Here is an 18216-nt window from a genome sequence, read left to right on the forward strand (position 1 = left end):
GTAAATAAGAGACAGGATGTGTTGTTTTATTTTCACTACTTTTATTAAAAAGGGTTCTGTATGTTTTATTCATGATTAAATGCAGCAAAATAAACTATTTCAAAGGCAACAGATTTTTGTAATACTTGGTTTATTTACATAATATCTTTAATAGCTGGAAGCCCGGCCCCTGAGCTGTTGGCCTGCAGTAACTGTGGCCCCCGGAGCAATTTAGTTTAATAGCCCTGCTCTATGCATTTCATTAAAATCTGTTTAGTAGTTCAGAAGATATTTTGTAAATTTTAGCTTAATATCTGTCAAATTGGCTGCCGTATATCCATTTATCTGTTTAACAAGGTTGCTTAGCTGTGGCAGCTATTTAGATGTACATACAGTCATTTATTGGTTTCTTTAAAATGTGTCTACTAATTCATGTGATATTTTACTAACAGACAGACAAACACACAATCAAAGAACATTATTGCCCTCTTGCCTTTGGCAATAAAAGTAATGATTGTGGATTGGTAACTGCAGCTCATGGTCTACAGATGGTGTCAACATTTACCATTTTGTACCTTTATTATACAAGTGTACTTATAATTTATCTAATCTGCTGTAATTCCTGAAAAAAAAAGCATTTATCTGTCTGTATTAAGAATAAAGGAACTGGTTTGAAGGTTAACTAGACTGATTACCATATGAACTGTTGTAAGGGTTTGCTGTAAAAGTAAAGAAAAGTTGTGTTAACAGCAAACAGAAACAGCTTGTTGTACAAATAAGTAGCACAAAAACTGGACCTGCTTTACATGATTGGCCTGTAACTGTCAAAGCTTTACATGGAACAGTGAGAATGTTTCGAACACGCCTGCAAAAAAAGGGAAAAAAAATACTTAAACTGACAACACTCTATCACTCTTCCACTTTCCCATTAACCTAATAATGGCATGAAACTGAAGATAATGTCGTATATTAATGCAAACGGTAGATTAAATATCTTATATTGAGAATATGTTAACTATTAAACTTGAAAATTTGATTGTGGTTTATGGCATTATTCTTACAATTTATTTTAAAATAGCAAATAAATAAATAAATTTTAAAAAACATGTCTTAAACTAATCCCAAAAGAGATGGCCTTGCACATGAAAGTGAAATATGAAACTGTATCTGTGCTAAAACGTTCATTTCCAAAACAGACTAGAAACAGAGAGGGCTCAAACTTTCATCCAAGAGACAGAATAAAGCAGACGGGAGTGTGAAACCAGCACATGCTGGTTTATTTTGTTTTTTTTTTAACTGAAAATTTTATCAAACAAAAATAAATAAATAAAAAATTCTAAGAAGTAAGCTCCTGAGGCAACTGCTCAGTTGACTTCATCAACATTTAAATGTCTTAAATGAGGCTTTATCTGTTGAATCTCCATGTGAAATGATGGTTGGTAATCTTTTAATTTTGAAGGATTTGAATCCTACTTTTATATTATTAGACAAGTTATTTAACATACTTATTCTAACTTGCTGCCATTTTTCAGAACACAGTTATTTTTTATCAAAGTGTATTTTTTAAGACTTTCTAACCTGCATTAACTATAAGTTATATTGAACATAGTCTCTGTCTTCAGACTGCTTTAAGAAACTATACAAGAATTGTGACATAATTACTTGTTAAGTTGTTAATGAACCAGTTATATATTAATGATTAAATTATTATGTTTATGTTCAGACATGGAAACTTCATAGCCTTAATGAGTTTCTCATTCAGTGTACCTAGTCAAGTGTACAGTTATTTCTGGAGAAAAAGAAAGATTTTTGCAAAAAGTGTATCTAACTTTTGTACCAGCATTAAGACAATGGAAGCCCACACATAATGTTTACAATATGGTTGACAAGAAACGAGCATTTTAGAGCTTAGAACACAAGAACATGAATCATTAAAGTAAAGGTAATTCAAATTCAGCTAAAGACAGAAAAGTGTTGTTTTTCTCAGAGATGGAAACATTATCTTGCAAGCCAAATGTCAAGCAATTGTCTAATTTTACAATTCTGTGTGTTTTAAGATAAGTTTGACCAGTTCTGGGCCATGAACAGGAAGCTGATGGAATATCCCACAGAGGAGGGCGGTTTCAGATACATCCCCTTCAGGATATATCAGGTAATTCATACAAACACACCGCTAAAAACAATAATAATAATAAACTAAATAATTTATTTTTAGTCATAATTAAAAGTTAGTATACTGTAAAGGTTAATCCTCTTGTACCAGTAGATGGCAGTAGAGAGCTGTGTAAAACTCTGAGTAGAGCAATCACCTACCAGCATTTATTGATTTATTTTGCCATAAAATATCCTACTGGACAAGTTATCAGCAGTTTTAATCATCACATGATCAATTTATAAAGTGAAAAGCAATATTTTTTATGATGTTATTATGTGTTTGCCTTCTTTCTGAAGCCCTTCATTTTCTTTAAAATGAAATTTGTCATCTTTTTGTCTTTTAGTTGTACCTTTTTTAGACTTTTGTTTCACACATTTGTTAAATACCATTCTGGTTTTATTTCAGTTTTTTTAATCCATAAAACAGCATGCAGTATTTTTTTTCTCATGTTTTTTTTCAGTATCCACAGTTTTACTTGTGCATTATGAGTATGAACTTTGAATGTACCGGAAGGTGTTTGTTTTTGTTTCCCAGAATATATTAAGTAACCAAAATAACTGTGAAAGTTTACTATTCTTGCTTAATAACCAATTAAAACCTGCCCCAGCATGTGCTTATGACCTTTGATATATAATTAGTACCAAACTAATAAAAGCCTGCCTCGTCACAGATGCATGGGATTCCCGTTTCCCTCTGTGTGTTTTTTTTAAAGGAATGCGTTCGTTCATGTACATTTGATAGCCTGGCTGGATGCAAATTCATCGCCCCGAGGTGAGCCAGTGGGCGACACTCAGGGCTCGGTCTGGGATACGTTGACACAGGCAGACATGCAGCTGTAGTTCGGGTGTTTCCAGCAAGCCTCTGTAGTTTTATCCTGACTCAGGTAAAAAGCCCCTTTGGAAAACAAAAACGCACATCCAAAAAAAAAAAAGACGGGATGAATAAGAGGCTGGTTCTTAACTGGAAAACATTAGCCAGCAGCAATCCAGACGGCAGGAAAAAAGCTCCTTGAGTCAAGTGTTGAGCAAATCAGGGATAGCTTGAAAAGTGTTCAAAACGAATGTAACGCCTTCCATAACTTACAAAATTTAAATAAGATATGGAAAAAAAGCAAGTTGCAAAACTCAATTTGAAATTAGTTTAGTAATTCAATATAAATAATTTGTTCTCAGATCAATTAAAGGGATTAAGAACTGGTGTTTTCCTTTTATGTTTTGATACATAAGAACAAACTCTGTGAAAACGTTGTCATTATTGGTTTTATTTTTTATTTTTATCTCAGTTCACATTAAACAGAAACTTATTATCACCAAGTATTATGAGAAACATCTTTATATATATTTTTTATCTCTGTGAAGACTTAAGAATCATAAAAAAGAAGGGGGAAGAGTAAACAGATCAGAAAACAGATCTAACCCTAAATGACTGTAAAGTGTCGTCTCATGGAACCAAAATAGAGATTTAGAAGGATTTCTTTGTAACAAGATGCTAGAGCTTAACTTTCCTACCGAGCGTGTTTTTTCCGTCACATATCTGCTTTGACTGCTGGTAATTTCCCAGCGCGATGGTTTAGGCCATGCGAAGTTTTAATACATCCTGCGAGGCTTCACATATGGCTGCATTTATATTCAGCACAACTATAAGGACGGATTAACGACTGTCCATCAGTGTCAACACTTTTTTTTTTTTTACCAAGAATTTAATGCCTTTGTTTTTTTTTACTTTCAGATCTTTGGCACATACAAAGTGTTTAACACTTTGACAAAAACATTCTTGTTTTCTGTAATAAAACGCAGCTCTTTAAAGTGGCAGACCGAAACACGCACTCAAACCAAGACGAGCCGCCCTCTCAGGCATTCACTTGTTGCAGCAGTAAAGCCATCTAACTGCTGGTGGGGAGGAAAAAAAACAAGTAAAAAAAAAAAAAAAAACAAGACCATTCCAGCTTTAGGCGGCGTTCATGGCTTAATTGAAAGTTTCTGTGGTCATTTATGAGCTGTGTTGGTTTCATGACAATTGCAGCATCAAAGCCTGGTATAGCTTCACTGCATGATTTCCAAATAGACAGAAGAAAGTAAGCGTAATTCATGAAAAAAAAAAAAGTTTTGTGGAAACCGTGTGGTTTTAATCTTACAAACTGCTAAATATTTACAACTCCAAAAAGCTCTGTGAAGTCTGGAGTGCGAACTTGAATCAATTCATCACGATCAGAAACATCTTATAGGGCTTGTTTTCTGCAGTGCTTGGCAAATACTGTGACCAACTGATTATGGACTCTATCTCAGTCTGCACAAACAGGAAGTAAACAAATTATTCAGCATTTAGCCGTCAAATTGATGCAGTTTATTTTAACAGCTGTATTATTTTGGCAAGAATCAAGCAGTTGTTTAGTCTTTGTTTGTTTTTGACTGTTGCACTTCACTTTTGTTAACATTAACACAACATTTTAGTAATAATCAACTAATAAAATATGAAATCTCTTTGTTTAAAGGGATTTTGACCTTTTTGTATCATCCAGTACAACACAATAGTTTGTTTACCGTCTATCTGTTGATACTAATTTTTGTGGGTTTTTGCATAATTTTCCCCCCTTCATCAATTATTAAGTCTATAAGCACAGTTTTAATGTTGAAATTAAATATAAAGAAATAAAGTGAAATGACTGAGGTAATTTACTGGATGTATCATGTATGTGAATTTGCATGTTGCACAAACAAGTAGAAAACTGTAGTCTTGTGCACGTCACACCGTGCGAGCTGAATAATTTAAAGTCTCGACAGTAACACGTTTCATACTTTTCACAAAGTCAGATCCAGTCGGTCATCACAGTTTTAACTTTTCATGAAACAATTCGCACTCTGCAAAAAATTTCCCGAAAATATGTAACACTGCTCGGTATTTTTTTCTGCTGCTCTGAACAGAAGTCGTGCCATAAATGTCCACAGGGAGGCACTCCTCAGTTGAACCACCTCAGCTGACTCCTTTTTTGATGCAGAGGAGCGATTTTTCTCTGACTTCCTCTAGAACTGAGCCAATTTCAGCTGCTCGTATCCAGGATTTGATCATGAGTTAAGGTCATGAGGTGTGGGCAAAAGATTTCATCCATGATGGCTGAAAATCATACACAGTGAATTTAGCTTTAGTGGTAATTGAAGCCTGTCTATAATCCCATAACCAGTCACTATCCATTAATTAGTTTTTTTCTGTGATGTTATGTTAATTGGAAGTTGTAGTTTTTTGATGGTATACACCAGGGGTGCCCAAACTTTTCCCCCAAGAGGGCCAAAATAAAAATCTATTTGAGAGCACTGGGCCAAATGCAATAATATAATACATGAAATACAGATATTTTTTTAAATAAAACTCATTTTGTTTATAATGCTTAAGCTAGCAGCCAGAGCCGTGACTCACATCCTTTTTTTTTCTCACCTATGCAGCAAAGGCTCATGGGACATTCCATAAATTCATCAAATATCTAATCTAAATCTATCTGGTAGTTACTTGTATTTCATGTTTAATTATAATATAAGTAAACACCACGAGTGAAGACTGCACTACAGTCTCCTATATAATCATTGGGTCATTGGATGGAATGACTGTAAGTCACATGTGTCAAAATCAAGGCCCACGGGCCAGATGTGGTGGGTGACTCTCGTGTGACCCCCACAAAAAAATAAATAAATAAAATAAAATTACTTAACATGGAAATTGTTTCTTATATCAATGGTAAACTTTAAATTTATGATTAAATGCAACAAAATGAATTTAAAAGGTGAAAGATAATAATTGTCCTGCCCCTGAGCTGTTGGCTTTAAGTAACTGAGGAGTTTAGTTAGATAGCAGAGCATTAATGTCTGAAAATAAGCTGCTTTGAAGTCAGCATCAACCATAAACTAAATCTGTCATAATGCATATTAGATACTCACTATAAACCTGTCAGCGAGTAAAACTTCTATTAGTTTTACTTTTAATAATATTTCTGTATTTATTTCAGATTTAATCAGTCGTACACGTAGTTATCAGTTTTTAAACTAGGACGTGTTAAAACACTGTTTAGTCAAAGTTAAACATGAAACGTCAAAGTTAACTACAACTGGCCCTTCGAGGGCCACCATCACGCTCATGTGGCCCTCGGTGAAAATGAGTTTGAGACCCCTGGGTGATAATGTGTTTCTACATAGGATGATGGGAGTTTACAACCTAGTCATCAGGGCAACTGCTGGCGGGCCAAATTAAATGGCTTGACGGACCAATTTTGGCCCGCAAGCCCAACTTTGGCACCTGTGGTATACACACATCAGAAAGTGTTAGAACAAAGGAGAAGTTACTTCAGTTGATTTACTAATGAAATGCCTTGCTGGATTAAAGAAAGGCGCCCTCACATCCCTTCATCCTCTCAAAAACACAGACACAAACACAGCCAGAGACCTTTAAAGACAGATTGTTGTATTTAGTATAAATAACATGTGATGTATTTGATGCAGACAGAATTAATGATAATACTCAGTCCAAATAACAGAGGGCTCATTTCCGTCTGGTCTGCTCTCCTGATGGAGAAGGGAGGACTTTATTAGGCATGGATGACACATTTATATGTGTGTGTGTGGGTGTGTGCGCGCACATGTGTGTTTTTGCCTTTGTACCGCAGTATATTAGGAGTTTTCACTGATCCACAATTATTAATTAAACCATTGTAAAAATCCTTTAATTTTTTTGTTAAACATAAGCTCCTTGTAGTTTGACCTCCCTCCTCTATAATTTAAAAATTTTAACTTCAAAAAATAAATAGAAAAAAGGTAAATAATCTATCTTATTTAGATGCAAACAAAGTCATTATTTTAGGATTCATAATGATATTATTTTGTTTTTATCTTGCCATTTTATTTAATTATTTATCATCATTTAGGTTTTTTTTCATTGTGAGCACTATGCTCGTGTGTGTGTATTTACTTATTGCTTGCTTTTCAGTCCCACCCCCCATGTTCGGCAAACTGTGATTTAAAGAGTCAGAGGGGACAGCTGTCTCACTGCACGGAAAGTGAAAATTACTATCCTTCTTCTAAAGACAGCTTGCATTGTCGCTGGACAGGTATTTCTTTCTGTTCCCGCTCCATGACTCAGCCCTTACTCACAAGAGCTGGTATTCCACCCCCATTCACCTCTGTTGTGGTGTTTCGAAGCATACACGTTTATTGCCTCCAAGATCTCTCGTAATGACTGATGAAATTAGGGGGATGTGGTGACTAAACGGACAATTACAAAACACGGGAATGCTGGAAACAGTTGTAAGTAAGATTGCCCAAGGCAACAGGTGATATGCTTGTTGTCCCACGGAGAAGAGCCTTGCTGCACTTACAGTAATGGCTTTTGTTCAAACTTGGCTGTTAGTGGGAAGTCTTTGTTGTAATCAGCATATACTTCCAAGCACATATGACCACATATCAAAATTTTGAGCTGGGTTGTTGAGAAACGACTTCTTCTGATCATCATTCAATAATAAGATGTCACAATGAAAATGTAATAATTAAAATGGCCTGGAGCATGTAATAAATAAATGCCACTTAGTGTTTGTCTAATACAGGTGTGCTTTTTATGTTTGGAACAAGTTATGATCGGTTAAATGTTCACATATTTGAATATGAAAAAATAAATGAATTGCTCGACAAAACACAGGCTGAAGATCCGTAATGTAAGAAATGATTCCTAATGTTCAGAAAAGATCTATATTCTGATCAACAATTTTAAATTCAAGCTTCATGTTTGTCCAAATTTGTCTTTGATGTTGCCTTTTTTATTAACTCATGAGATGCAGTACTCCCAAGTCCATTGACTTATTCCCACTGTTTTAAAATAATAATTTCAGCTATAATCAATCCAATTTTTGAAACATAAAATAAAAAAAATTGCCATCAGCTTTTTTAACATAAAAATTAATTATTCAGGATGTTTCTAAAGACGTAAAACCAGCTGCCTTCAATAGATCTGCACAGGTAAGTTTGGACTTTATTTTGAAAGGTTTTAGTAAAAAAAACGTGGCATTCGTGTGGCATTTTAGGATATGTTTGTGGGTGTTGGTTGGACTTTTAATGTACCAACAAATGATCCCCGACTTCAGTGGAAATGCTTTCTCTCACCTCTGTGTTTCTGGAAACACATGCGGGTTGACAGTGCTTTATCTTTGACAATAGTTTCGTCCTTCAATTTATTGATTCCCCTCCATCAATTAGGAGTCATCTTGTGTTCCGCTGCGCTTTTCCATCAGCGAGAGCAGGCTATATCTTTTCACCTGAATCCTAATGACACCTCACTCTCTTTGTGTTGCCATGTGCTGTGGTGCCAGCTAAGGTGTCACAGCGCCTGAAAAGAAAGTGTCTTCATCCAAACAGTATCATACTTCTCTCCTTAGGGATCAATGGCACCTTCTTTGTACGCCGAACGGCTTAATAATTCAAGGCCGCCTAGTTAAAAATGCAATGAAGTAGCTGTCACTTAGCGCACTCTCTCTGCTTTGGCTCTCTGTGATGATCCGGCACGAAAGGCCGAGCTTCCTGTCAGTGACTCAATCTTTCTGTGTAACCTGAGCGCAGCCTTCACACCTCCAGAGCCACCTTCCTTTTACCAGTTTGCGCCTGACTCCATGGTGTGTAGTTACCACTCGGTTACTGGATCCTGGTCCTTGCCGGTTTCCTTTTCACAGCTCCTTGATTAGACCCTATAGTGCGTCAAACTCTCTGTTTGACACCTCAGGTTGGGTATCGGCCTTCAGCATCTCTTTTTCTGAGAAGACGGGTTTCTTTTATTGTCCAGTGGTTCTCTGAATTAATAGCAAGGCAGGAGTTTAAACCCCTCTAAACCTTGTAAATGATGTCCTTTCTTGGCTCACAGTGGAATTCAAGGATAAGAGTCAGATTAGCTGCTTTTAGAATTACATAATAAATTTCTATCTACTGTTTATTGCTGTTTATGTGTTACTACTTAATTTGAATAAATAGAAAAGTTAAATGCACACTGTTTTTTATTAGTTGAATCAGCAGGTGTGGAGTTGAATATGTTAGTTGATTAACTAAATAGCATACACGTCCTTTGCACCTGTTGGACAGTATCCAGTTCCTAGCACTCTTTTGATGCCATGAAGACATGGTTCACTCGGTAACAACCACTAAATTTTTAACTTGACCCTGAAGTGATAGCAAGACTGACATTTACAAAGTGCATCCCAGCTGACATGCCAGAATCAGATCCAGGAACTGCTTTGGAGTGTGTGCAGTTAAACTTGTCGAGGATTGAGACCAGTATAAGTGCTTTTGTTTCTTTTGTTTTAGATTTTGATGCTGTAAGACTTACCCAAGATGCCTTAAGTCCACACCTCACAGGTCCTGGGAGTCAGTTAATATAAGCACACCGAGCCAGAGTGATGCAAGATTTTAAAATTGTTGGCTGATTTCCAAAGACGAGAAACCCCACATGTGACAATAAAAAAACGATAAAAATCATAGATATTGTATACCAGGGGTGCCCAACCTTTTTTGAACCAAGAGCTACTTTTGATGTCGGCAGTTTGCCGAGATCTACTCGTCTAGTCTCAGTATAAAAAAAAAAAAAAACATAATTTTTCATCTCCCTACTCCTCACTTCTTTAAATAAAACAGAACGTAATGTGTTGCTAGTTTCATTTAATTTAAAGTATCGTCAAAAAGAAAATAATTGTATAGGTCTTCTGGACGGGTTATTCTCTAATGAAACGTTTCATCTCTCCTCCAAGAGACTTCTGCAGTCTGAGAGTTTCAGGCAAAATTCAGGCTTTTAAGCCCTGCCTCCGTGTGACTGATACTCGCATCACATTGCAATCGTTGACACCTAATTAACACTTATTGTTACCAGTGGGTGGAGTGATACTGGCAATAGCCGCGCTGTAGGAGGAGGACAACTAAGAACGGAGGCCTCCACCTCTGTTTAATGATGGACGGTCTTTCTTCACAAAAATGGCTTCTTTTACTCCTCTCTCAAACCAACGTTCCTCTCTATCAAGAATGAGAACATCCTCATCTCTGAAAGAGTGACCGCTGGCCTGTAAATGAGTGAAAACTGCAGAGTTCTGGCCATTAGACGTAGCTCGTCTGTGTTGGGACACCCCCTGTTAACAATAAGTGTTAATTAGGTGTCAACGATAGCCATGTGATGTGAGTATCGGTCACATGGAGGCAGGGCTTAAAAGCCTGAATTTTGCCTGAAACTCAGACTGAAGAAGTCTCTTGGAGGAGAGATGAATCGTTTCATTGGAGAAGAACCCGTCCAGAAGACCTATACAATTTTTTTCTTTTTGATTTTTTTACCTGGATTACTGAGATGCATCAGGACATTAAAGTATCGTCAAACAAAACTATCTACTTAACCATATATTTACCTAAAAAAAGAAGAAAAGATAAAATCCTTACTTACAGTAACTCCTAACAGAGAAACAGAAAAGTGATGCTCGAACAAAAGGATCAATTTTTTACCTCCTTCAATTAGTACTCACTGTAACATGCGAGCTATGAGGGGTGGAAACCTGCACACAGAGAACCACGGACTTAAATAACTTTGGAGCAGGGGAACTCGTCTCCATTTATTCAAAGAACTCTCCTCTCTTTCTCTCCATACAGGGGAGGAAAAACAAAACAAAAAACTTAAGTCAAAGCACACAGTATAAAACTGTCTTGTTTATACTATTACAAAAAGTGACTTACGATGGTGCAGATTCACATATCTCCAACAGCTATTTCAAACCTTCATCTCTGTGTAGCATGCAGGATGGTGTCATCTGTAGGTGCTGAAGGCCTCAGTCCCTCACTGGTCCAGACTGCCGGCTCCAGACCATTCAAAGAGTTCCACCTGTTCACCACCTGACAAGACACACACACAGACACGTTAGGTAGAGAAAACAACTGCAAAATAACCAACCAACCAACCAACCAACCAACCAACCAACCAACCAACCAACCAACCAACCAACCAACCAACCAACCAACCAACCAACCAACCAACCAACACAAAGGTGCCAGTCAGTGTATAAGACACTAGTCTGGTCTACAATGTAATAAAAAACAACATACAGACCCATTGTGACAAGTCTAGAGGAGACAACTTTTTATGCAAGAAGCTATATATAAATAAATGTATCTCTACCTTATTGGGACTTCTGACACTGCCCAGGGTCCCATAGGCGGACAGTATGAGGTGTAAGCAGGTCTCCAGATGATCACCAGTCTTTGTGGATCTGTTCTTGGACTTCATGATTTTCATGTGAGAGAAAGCTGACTCCAGAACTCTCCATCCATGTGACTTGTTGCTCTGGATTTGATCCCCATGTCATTTTGCAGAGTCAAAACCTCATTTTCAACACCGGAGCAGTCCAGCTGAAACACGAATTTGGACACATCCATCCATCCTGGTGGACAGCTGCACGTCTTATAGCAGCCACTTTTATTTTTAAAATCACGGAAAAGCACGTCTGCAGCATCAGACACTTCTTTCATAAATTCGTCATCGCTGAAAGACGTTTTCCGCAGTGTTCTTTTGTGTTGAGGCAGGCATGGGGCTGCATTAGCAACCTTAGCTTAGGAGGGGGAATCCATCTCGCAGCGTCGGTCCATTGTTTTGAAAGAAATGCAGTTCCACGTTATCCTTTTTGGACAAGCCAAGGCAGCGCTCGAATTACATACGAGTCCTCTTCCCACTCCAGGTGAAAATAAAAAGTTTTTAATTTGCTTGTTAGCTCTCTTTCGTTCATTTTTTTTCCGCCTCGCTGCTTTGTTGTGAACACGTGACCCTAAAGTCTCGCGAGACTGTGTTCGGAGTGCTGTTTCACCGCACCCAAAACTCGCGAGACTAAGTCTGTGAGCATGGCTTGTCAGCTGTGCTGGTGAGGGCGGAGGGAGCGTGTTCAAGGCTGGAATGTAAACTCCTCTCGCCTCCCACCTCCACCGCTTCTGCCGGAGAGCTCAACGAGCGAACATGAGTCCCGGGCCGGAGCGCAACTGTTGCTCTCAGCTCACGAGCCGGCTCTCAGCTGTTAGAGGAAGGTTGTGCTCCGTGAGCTACTGGGAATCAGCTGACGAGCTACCGGTCGATCGCGATCGACTGGTTGGGCACCCCTGTTGTATACCAAGTTTGGTTCTACAGTGTGTGGTGTACAGCCACATGGCAAAATGCACACGAACAGGCTTCACTCACAAATGTTCAGACGTCTGACAGGAAACGTAGCGAGACTTCTCGAGATCAAACGTGTGTTCAGAATAAACAAAGTTGGCAGATGAGGAGGAAGAAATGGTGATACAAAAAGACTTCCCCGACACCAGCTTTCTGGTGTTCTGTGTTTTGGATTCCTCTCTGCGTTTTTGTCTTCTCGCTTTGTGATCGGCTAGACGTCACATTCAACAGGCTGCAGGGTTTGTCCTCAGGGAACACCACACACCAAGACAATCCAACACGTTGAACATCCCTGATTTGAGGTCAGAGCGGTCCTGATGCCCTTCTGAGCAGACTAGATCACTTTTAACACACCACACACAGGAATTCCTCATAAGGTTATCTTACGAACAATCACAATCATTGAAGCATCCTTAAGATTGTCAGAAGGGCAAAATCGGACTATCTATCTTGCCATGTGAACCCAGAATTACATTTACCAATTTTTTTTTATTGTGGTCAGTAGTACGAAAAGCGTCAGTTCCTAAATCACTCGCTTGATAAGAAAGAGCACAAGTTGAGACCACATCACAGTAAGAACATGTTTTTTACTGTAGCTATAGGACAAACAATCACTCATTGTGAGACAAAGATAGATTGAATTGATAGGAAAAAACAATTGTGATCAAGGTTTTAGTTTCTCTGAAGTTTTAACCAATGTTCTTAAGCGTTCGTTTCGTAGAAACTAAACTTCAGTTTAGGGGTTTCAACCACTTCTTTTAGTTCTTAAATAAAGATCAGAGGCATAGTGTTGATAATTAACCAGTGTGACATGATGTCAGTCTTTTCTGTTTGACAGTTAAAGGATGTCAATATATTTTATACAGAACAATTGAGAATGTCACATTCAATGCACAATCCTTGCTCTGAGAACCGTAAGGAATCCCAGATGAGCTTTTAGTCTCAGTAGAAACATACTTTTTCTGCCAAATACCCTCCGAAGCAACATTTGATGAGTTCCAGACTGAATCTGAATTGTAAAACATGTCAGCAGCATTTGTAACATCTGTTGAATTGTTGCTGATTGCTAAATATCACATTCTAAGCACCGGGCTCATCAAAGCAGTTTTTTTATTCTTGATATTTGCGTGCAGACTTGTAATGGATTCTTTCCACTCCCTAACCATGCAAACTTTGTTAATCACATTGAAATTTCCCCAAAATATTTTACAGGAAAACGGTAATTTAACTGACGTTATCTTCAATTTTCCCATTTTTTTTACTGTCCATTTTCCCCCTCCGCTGTTGAAAAAGCTTATCTAATTTTTCAGTTTGACAATCTGAAACCATAGCGCTGTTACACAAACATCACCTAATTTTTGATATTGTTAAAAGTTGCTTAATGAAACAGGTTTTCTTTAAGTCTAAAGGGTTAATATTTGTGTTAAATTGGAATCGTCAAGCTCATGAAAACGTTTATTGTGCCATATATTTGAGCTACATTTCTTATAACTTTGCTGTGCTCTAATTACAGGCGCTGAGCGAGAGGCCGTTCATCCAGAAACTGTTTCGCCCCGTTTCCCCTGAAGGCAACACACACACGCTCGGAGACCTGCTGAAGGAGATGTACCCGGATGCTCTAACTAATGATGGTAAGCCAACAACCAGGCGCCGGTACTGGGTGGAAACATTTGGGTTTCACTTTTAAGTAATGAAAAAACATCTTGTTCTTAGATTTGTTCTTATTTGATGCAGTTTTAAATTGAAGTATTTATATTTGGAGTAAAATTTCTAACAAAACGTTCTCACACACCAAACATCACATTCATTTGACAGCTTACTACCACAATCCATCTGTTTTTTTGTTTTTTTTTAGCAAACGTGGGTCATGTTCTTTTAATTGGAAGTTCTGTATACCATAGTTCTACCAGCCTCAGTGCATTGCACCCAAAAGCTATGCATCTCTCCTAAAACTGAGGCAATAAACCGAGCTGAGTTGCAGCTGTGCTGAAGGAGCGCTGATGATGAAAGACGAGATGAGAGGAGAATTATTGGGAGAGGGCAAGCAGCAGTCTAAACACACAGTGTCTGCAAGGGTGGGGAAGAGGAAGCAGATAAAGAGACAATAGTGTGTCTGGACAGAAGACCCGCAGGAGACTCACCTGCACAGTGGCGGCACCCATTAACACCACCCTCCTTCTGTCTGCCCACCTGTCTGCCCAACATTCACCTCTTCCGTTTTCTTTATATGTCTCATTCACTTTCTTTTCCAAGGAAAGCGTTTGTGCTGAAACTTAGGTCCTACAAAAAATTTCAATGAAAAAAATTAAAAAAGAGGTGCCTAGGTTTTAGGGTTTATCTTTTTTTGTAACGAGGTGGCTACAGTATTCAAAATCAAATATTTCCAATTAAGATTAAGAAACACTTACAAGGGGTACAGATAGGATTGTTGTCATTCACCACAACTAAAATTTTACAAGTTTTTTTACTTTAACACAGAGCTGATGTAGTGTCTAATCCGCCTTTTCCAGGAGAGAATGGGTAAAAAAGTAAGGTTAAACAAACCAGACATTTAGGCATTTTAGTTTGCCATGCTATTTTTAAACATGTTTAACACCAACTGTTTAGAAACCCTGCTCGGACTGACTTTTAGAAATGCGAGTCAGCATTTCCGAACGTAGATTGCATTGCAAAACAAAACAAAAACATTTACAAATGTTGACTGCTGTTTGCGACAGCATGTAAGTTCTGTATAAACTTAGACTGGCAATCTTAAACAGTTGAGAAAGTTAGACAAACACTATGATCTGTGCTATTCTGTACTGTGGTCCTGTAACTCAGAATGCACTTGACCCAGTTGGAGTGACGTACAGCAAATATAACATAGTTTTATTACAGAGCCAAACACTTTAAATGATTTTCTGAAGTTTGTAGCACTTATTAGAGCTAAATTTACTGTCACTGCATCCTAAAATAATGCTACTGATTAGTTTTTTTATTATTTTGTTCTGTATATGTGTGTGTTTGTGTGTGTTTGTGTGCGTGTGTGTGTGTGTGTGTGTGTGTGTGTGTGTGTGTGTGTCAAAACAGTTTTTGGACATTCCTTTGTGTTGCTTTTTCTGTCAGTAATCAGTTTGATGCTTCAAGCAGCATGAAATTCAGCTAAAGGCCCTGTCACACTAGACAACTTATGGACATTTTAAAGACATCTACACTGAAGATGGAATTGAAAAAAATAAACAGAAATCTTCTTTTTGGCGTGTACATAAAGTAATTCGAATAAATTGATCAAATATATAACTTTTATTAGCAATTTAGACATAAAATATGTTTCATAAGTTGGCATAACAATGATGTCTAGTGTGACAGGGCCTTAATCTTAGCTGCTCTGAACTTTAAGATCTTAATGAATAATTGCTTTTGCATTGATTTTTTTTTGTTTTACAGTTTTTAAACAGTTTCACTCCTAAAAAAATGAATGTAACTGTCATTAGGTTTTTTTTATTGCTTGCGTGACTATTTAGTGGGGACAGAAATCTGCCCTTACTCCCCTTTTCTCTCCACTTGTTTCTTTCTCTCTGTTGTTTCCCTGATCTAAGACTCATTTTCCCTCTTTGATCCCATATCTCTCTCTCATGTGTAGTCTTCAACATCTTCTGTCTGTTGTGGACGTCTTTTATGTCTTTGACCTTAAATCTCAGCTTTTCTTTTCTCTCCTCCCCCTCTAGAGTCTGCCAGCCTGCCTGGTTGATCAAGGTGAAAGTGGCCCTTTTGTCTCCAGTCGTTTGTTTAGTTTCTGCCTCTTCCTCGGCTGGTAGATGAGTTGGGTGATAGCCGTGGATTATGGTGGTGTTTTTGGATTAAAGGGCCCAGGAAGTGTGCTCAGGGACTGTGTAGTTTTGTGGTGTTTGAGGAGGGGGATTGCTGGTACTATTGTTCAGGAGTTCAGAGAACTTTTTTCTAGGACCCTACATTTAAAAAAAAAAGAAGATCTGGGGTGCTCCAGTTCTCTGTGATGTTTTAAACATCAAATAACTTCTTTTTTTTCTTTTCAAACGAACTTCCTCTCTGTTATGTCTGACAGAGGATTGCTGTTGACCCCTCTGGGACCCAGAAACCAGTTGCAGCAAACAAATAGGGGTGGCTTGCATTAGGAGCAGAAAATGAAGGGGATTCCCAGATCACTCCAAGCATCGGACAAAAGTCTGCGTTGCCGATAGGCTGCCCCCACGCTGCAGGGAACAAACTCCAAACTTTGTCTTCCTGTAAGCATTGCTCAGCGCTGGCATGTGTTGGATCACGTGTTTTGTTTCTCGAACCAGGTGTGCTGCTGAGCAAGAATTTGGCAAAACCTTGGTTTATGTTTGTTGCCGAAATCACAGACTAAAGTGTCATGCTACCCACACATTACACATTCATTGACAAACAGTTCTCGTAAAGTATTTCTTTCCTGTCCTTTATTTATTTAGTTTCATTTAGTTTTTTGGAAGTGAGCCCAGTCGTGTACAGAAAAATAATTCTCTGTGAATAATCAGAGGAAACCCCCCACATCATCATAATCCCCCACAGCCCCACCCTGACCCCGCCCTCGCAGCGGAGTGACAAATCCACACAGTTCTCCTCTCGGACGCATCTGTACAGCAGCCCACACTGCTCACATGCTTCCCTACAGAGGAGACCATCATTCTCAGCCATATCAAGCAGTACGGCTCACTTTAGAGGCCGAAGGGGGAAGTGCAGGTTTCAGTGGCTGTTTTGATTCAGAAGGTAGTGGGTTATGGTTCATGTGCGGAGGTGTATGAGATGTGCATCAGACAGGGGATTTCAGAATAGCTCAAAAACCAGTTTAGTGACAGCTTTCATTGAAATGTGCACAGCTTCAGACCTGTTGTTTTCTAATTCTATCCACAAAACTGGAAAAAAAAAGTCATAAAAACCTGTGGATGTTTTTGATAAAATTAAACAAGACACTTAGTTATGTGTTTTTACAAATAAAAGGCAGTGAATTGTTGAGTTTATTTATACAAATGCACTGAAACTGTTTTGCTGTACACTGGTTTGATGAATTGACCTGCTCCAAGAGTTTTAATAATTTAAATGAAACTTGTTTGATTTTGATGTGTAAAAAAGACTAGCTGAACAACTTTAAGGAAGTTCTGTACCAAAACTTATTTGTAACTCTCTCTATATATTTTTTAAATATAATGTTTACCTAAAATATTTGATATGCTTGATTGCCCAGTCATAATAGAAAGAAAATGTTTAATATACTAAGGTTGTTAATATTTAGCTACAAAATTTCTCAAATTACAGATAATTAAATACTTGAGCCGCCTTGTAATAATAAAGCTCAAAATACAAGTTGTCACTTTGTACTTTCACTTTGTACAAAGTGACATTAAATTGCTTAGTAACAGTTTGAGGACTGATGAGTCATTGTCACAGTGGCAAGATTTTTTTCAGGATTTTTTTCCCCTAGAAGGTTAAAAACATATCTTCATGAAAATAAAAAGAATATGCTTGTTGTAGTTTAGTACAAGCCAAATAAAACACTTTTTTAAATACTCAATACCTTTTTGTTGAGGGTTTCACAAATCAGGCAGGTATACTGGTTTTCCTATAAAGTGATGCAAAAAATGCTACTGAAAAAAAAAAACTCACCATTTGTTCTTAGCACTGAGTAAATGTGTTAAAAGCAGGAAGTTGTGATTGTACCTAAAAGTGTCTATTTCGGAACATGACCAAACATAATTTAACAGTCTGTTTATGTATCTGAGTCAAAAATAGATCCAATTACTTAGAATTAATTTTACATGAAGCAGTTATTCAAACCCTACGTAATATTTTACATGTAAATGCTTGTTTGTTGAATCAACCAAATTTCCCCCCCAATGTTAAAGTGTATCTTACCCCCC

General features: G+C 37.7%; 1 protein-coding gene across 2 annotated transcripts in view; it reads left to right on the top strand.

The window, feature by feature from the left end:
• atg5 (ATG5 autophagy related 5 homolog (S. cerevisiae)) overlaps positions 1-18216 on the top strand; it is a gene marked incomplete in the record, with an annotated part of 50729 nt that overhangs the window by 11876 nt on the left and 20637 nt on the right. For both annotated transcript variants that reach the window (XM_014021616.1, XM_014021615.1), the window contains 2 exon segments: positions 2037-2131; positions 13836-13953. In XM_014021616.1, the coding sequence (XP_013877070.1) occupies positions 2037-2131; positions 13836-13953 (213 nt within the window).

The sequence above is a fragment of the Austrofundulus limnaeus genome, unplaced genomic scaffold (assembly GCF_001266775.1).
Source record: "Austrofundulus limnaeus strain Quisiro unplaced genomic scaffold, Austrofundulus_limnaeus-1.0 Scaffold299, whole genome shotgun sequence".
Taxonomy (NCBI): Eukaryota; Metazoa; Chordata; class Actinopteri; order Cyprinodontiformes; family Rivulidae; genus Austrofundulus; species Austrofundulus limnaeus.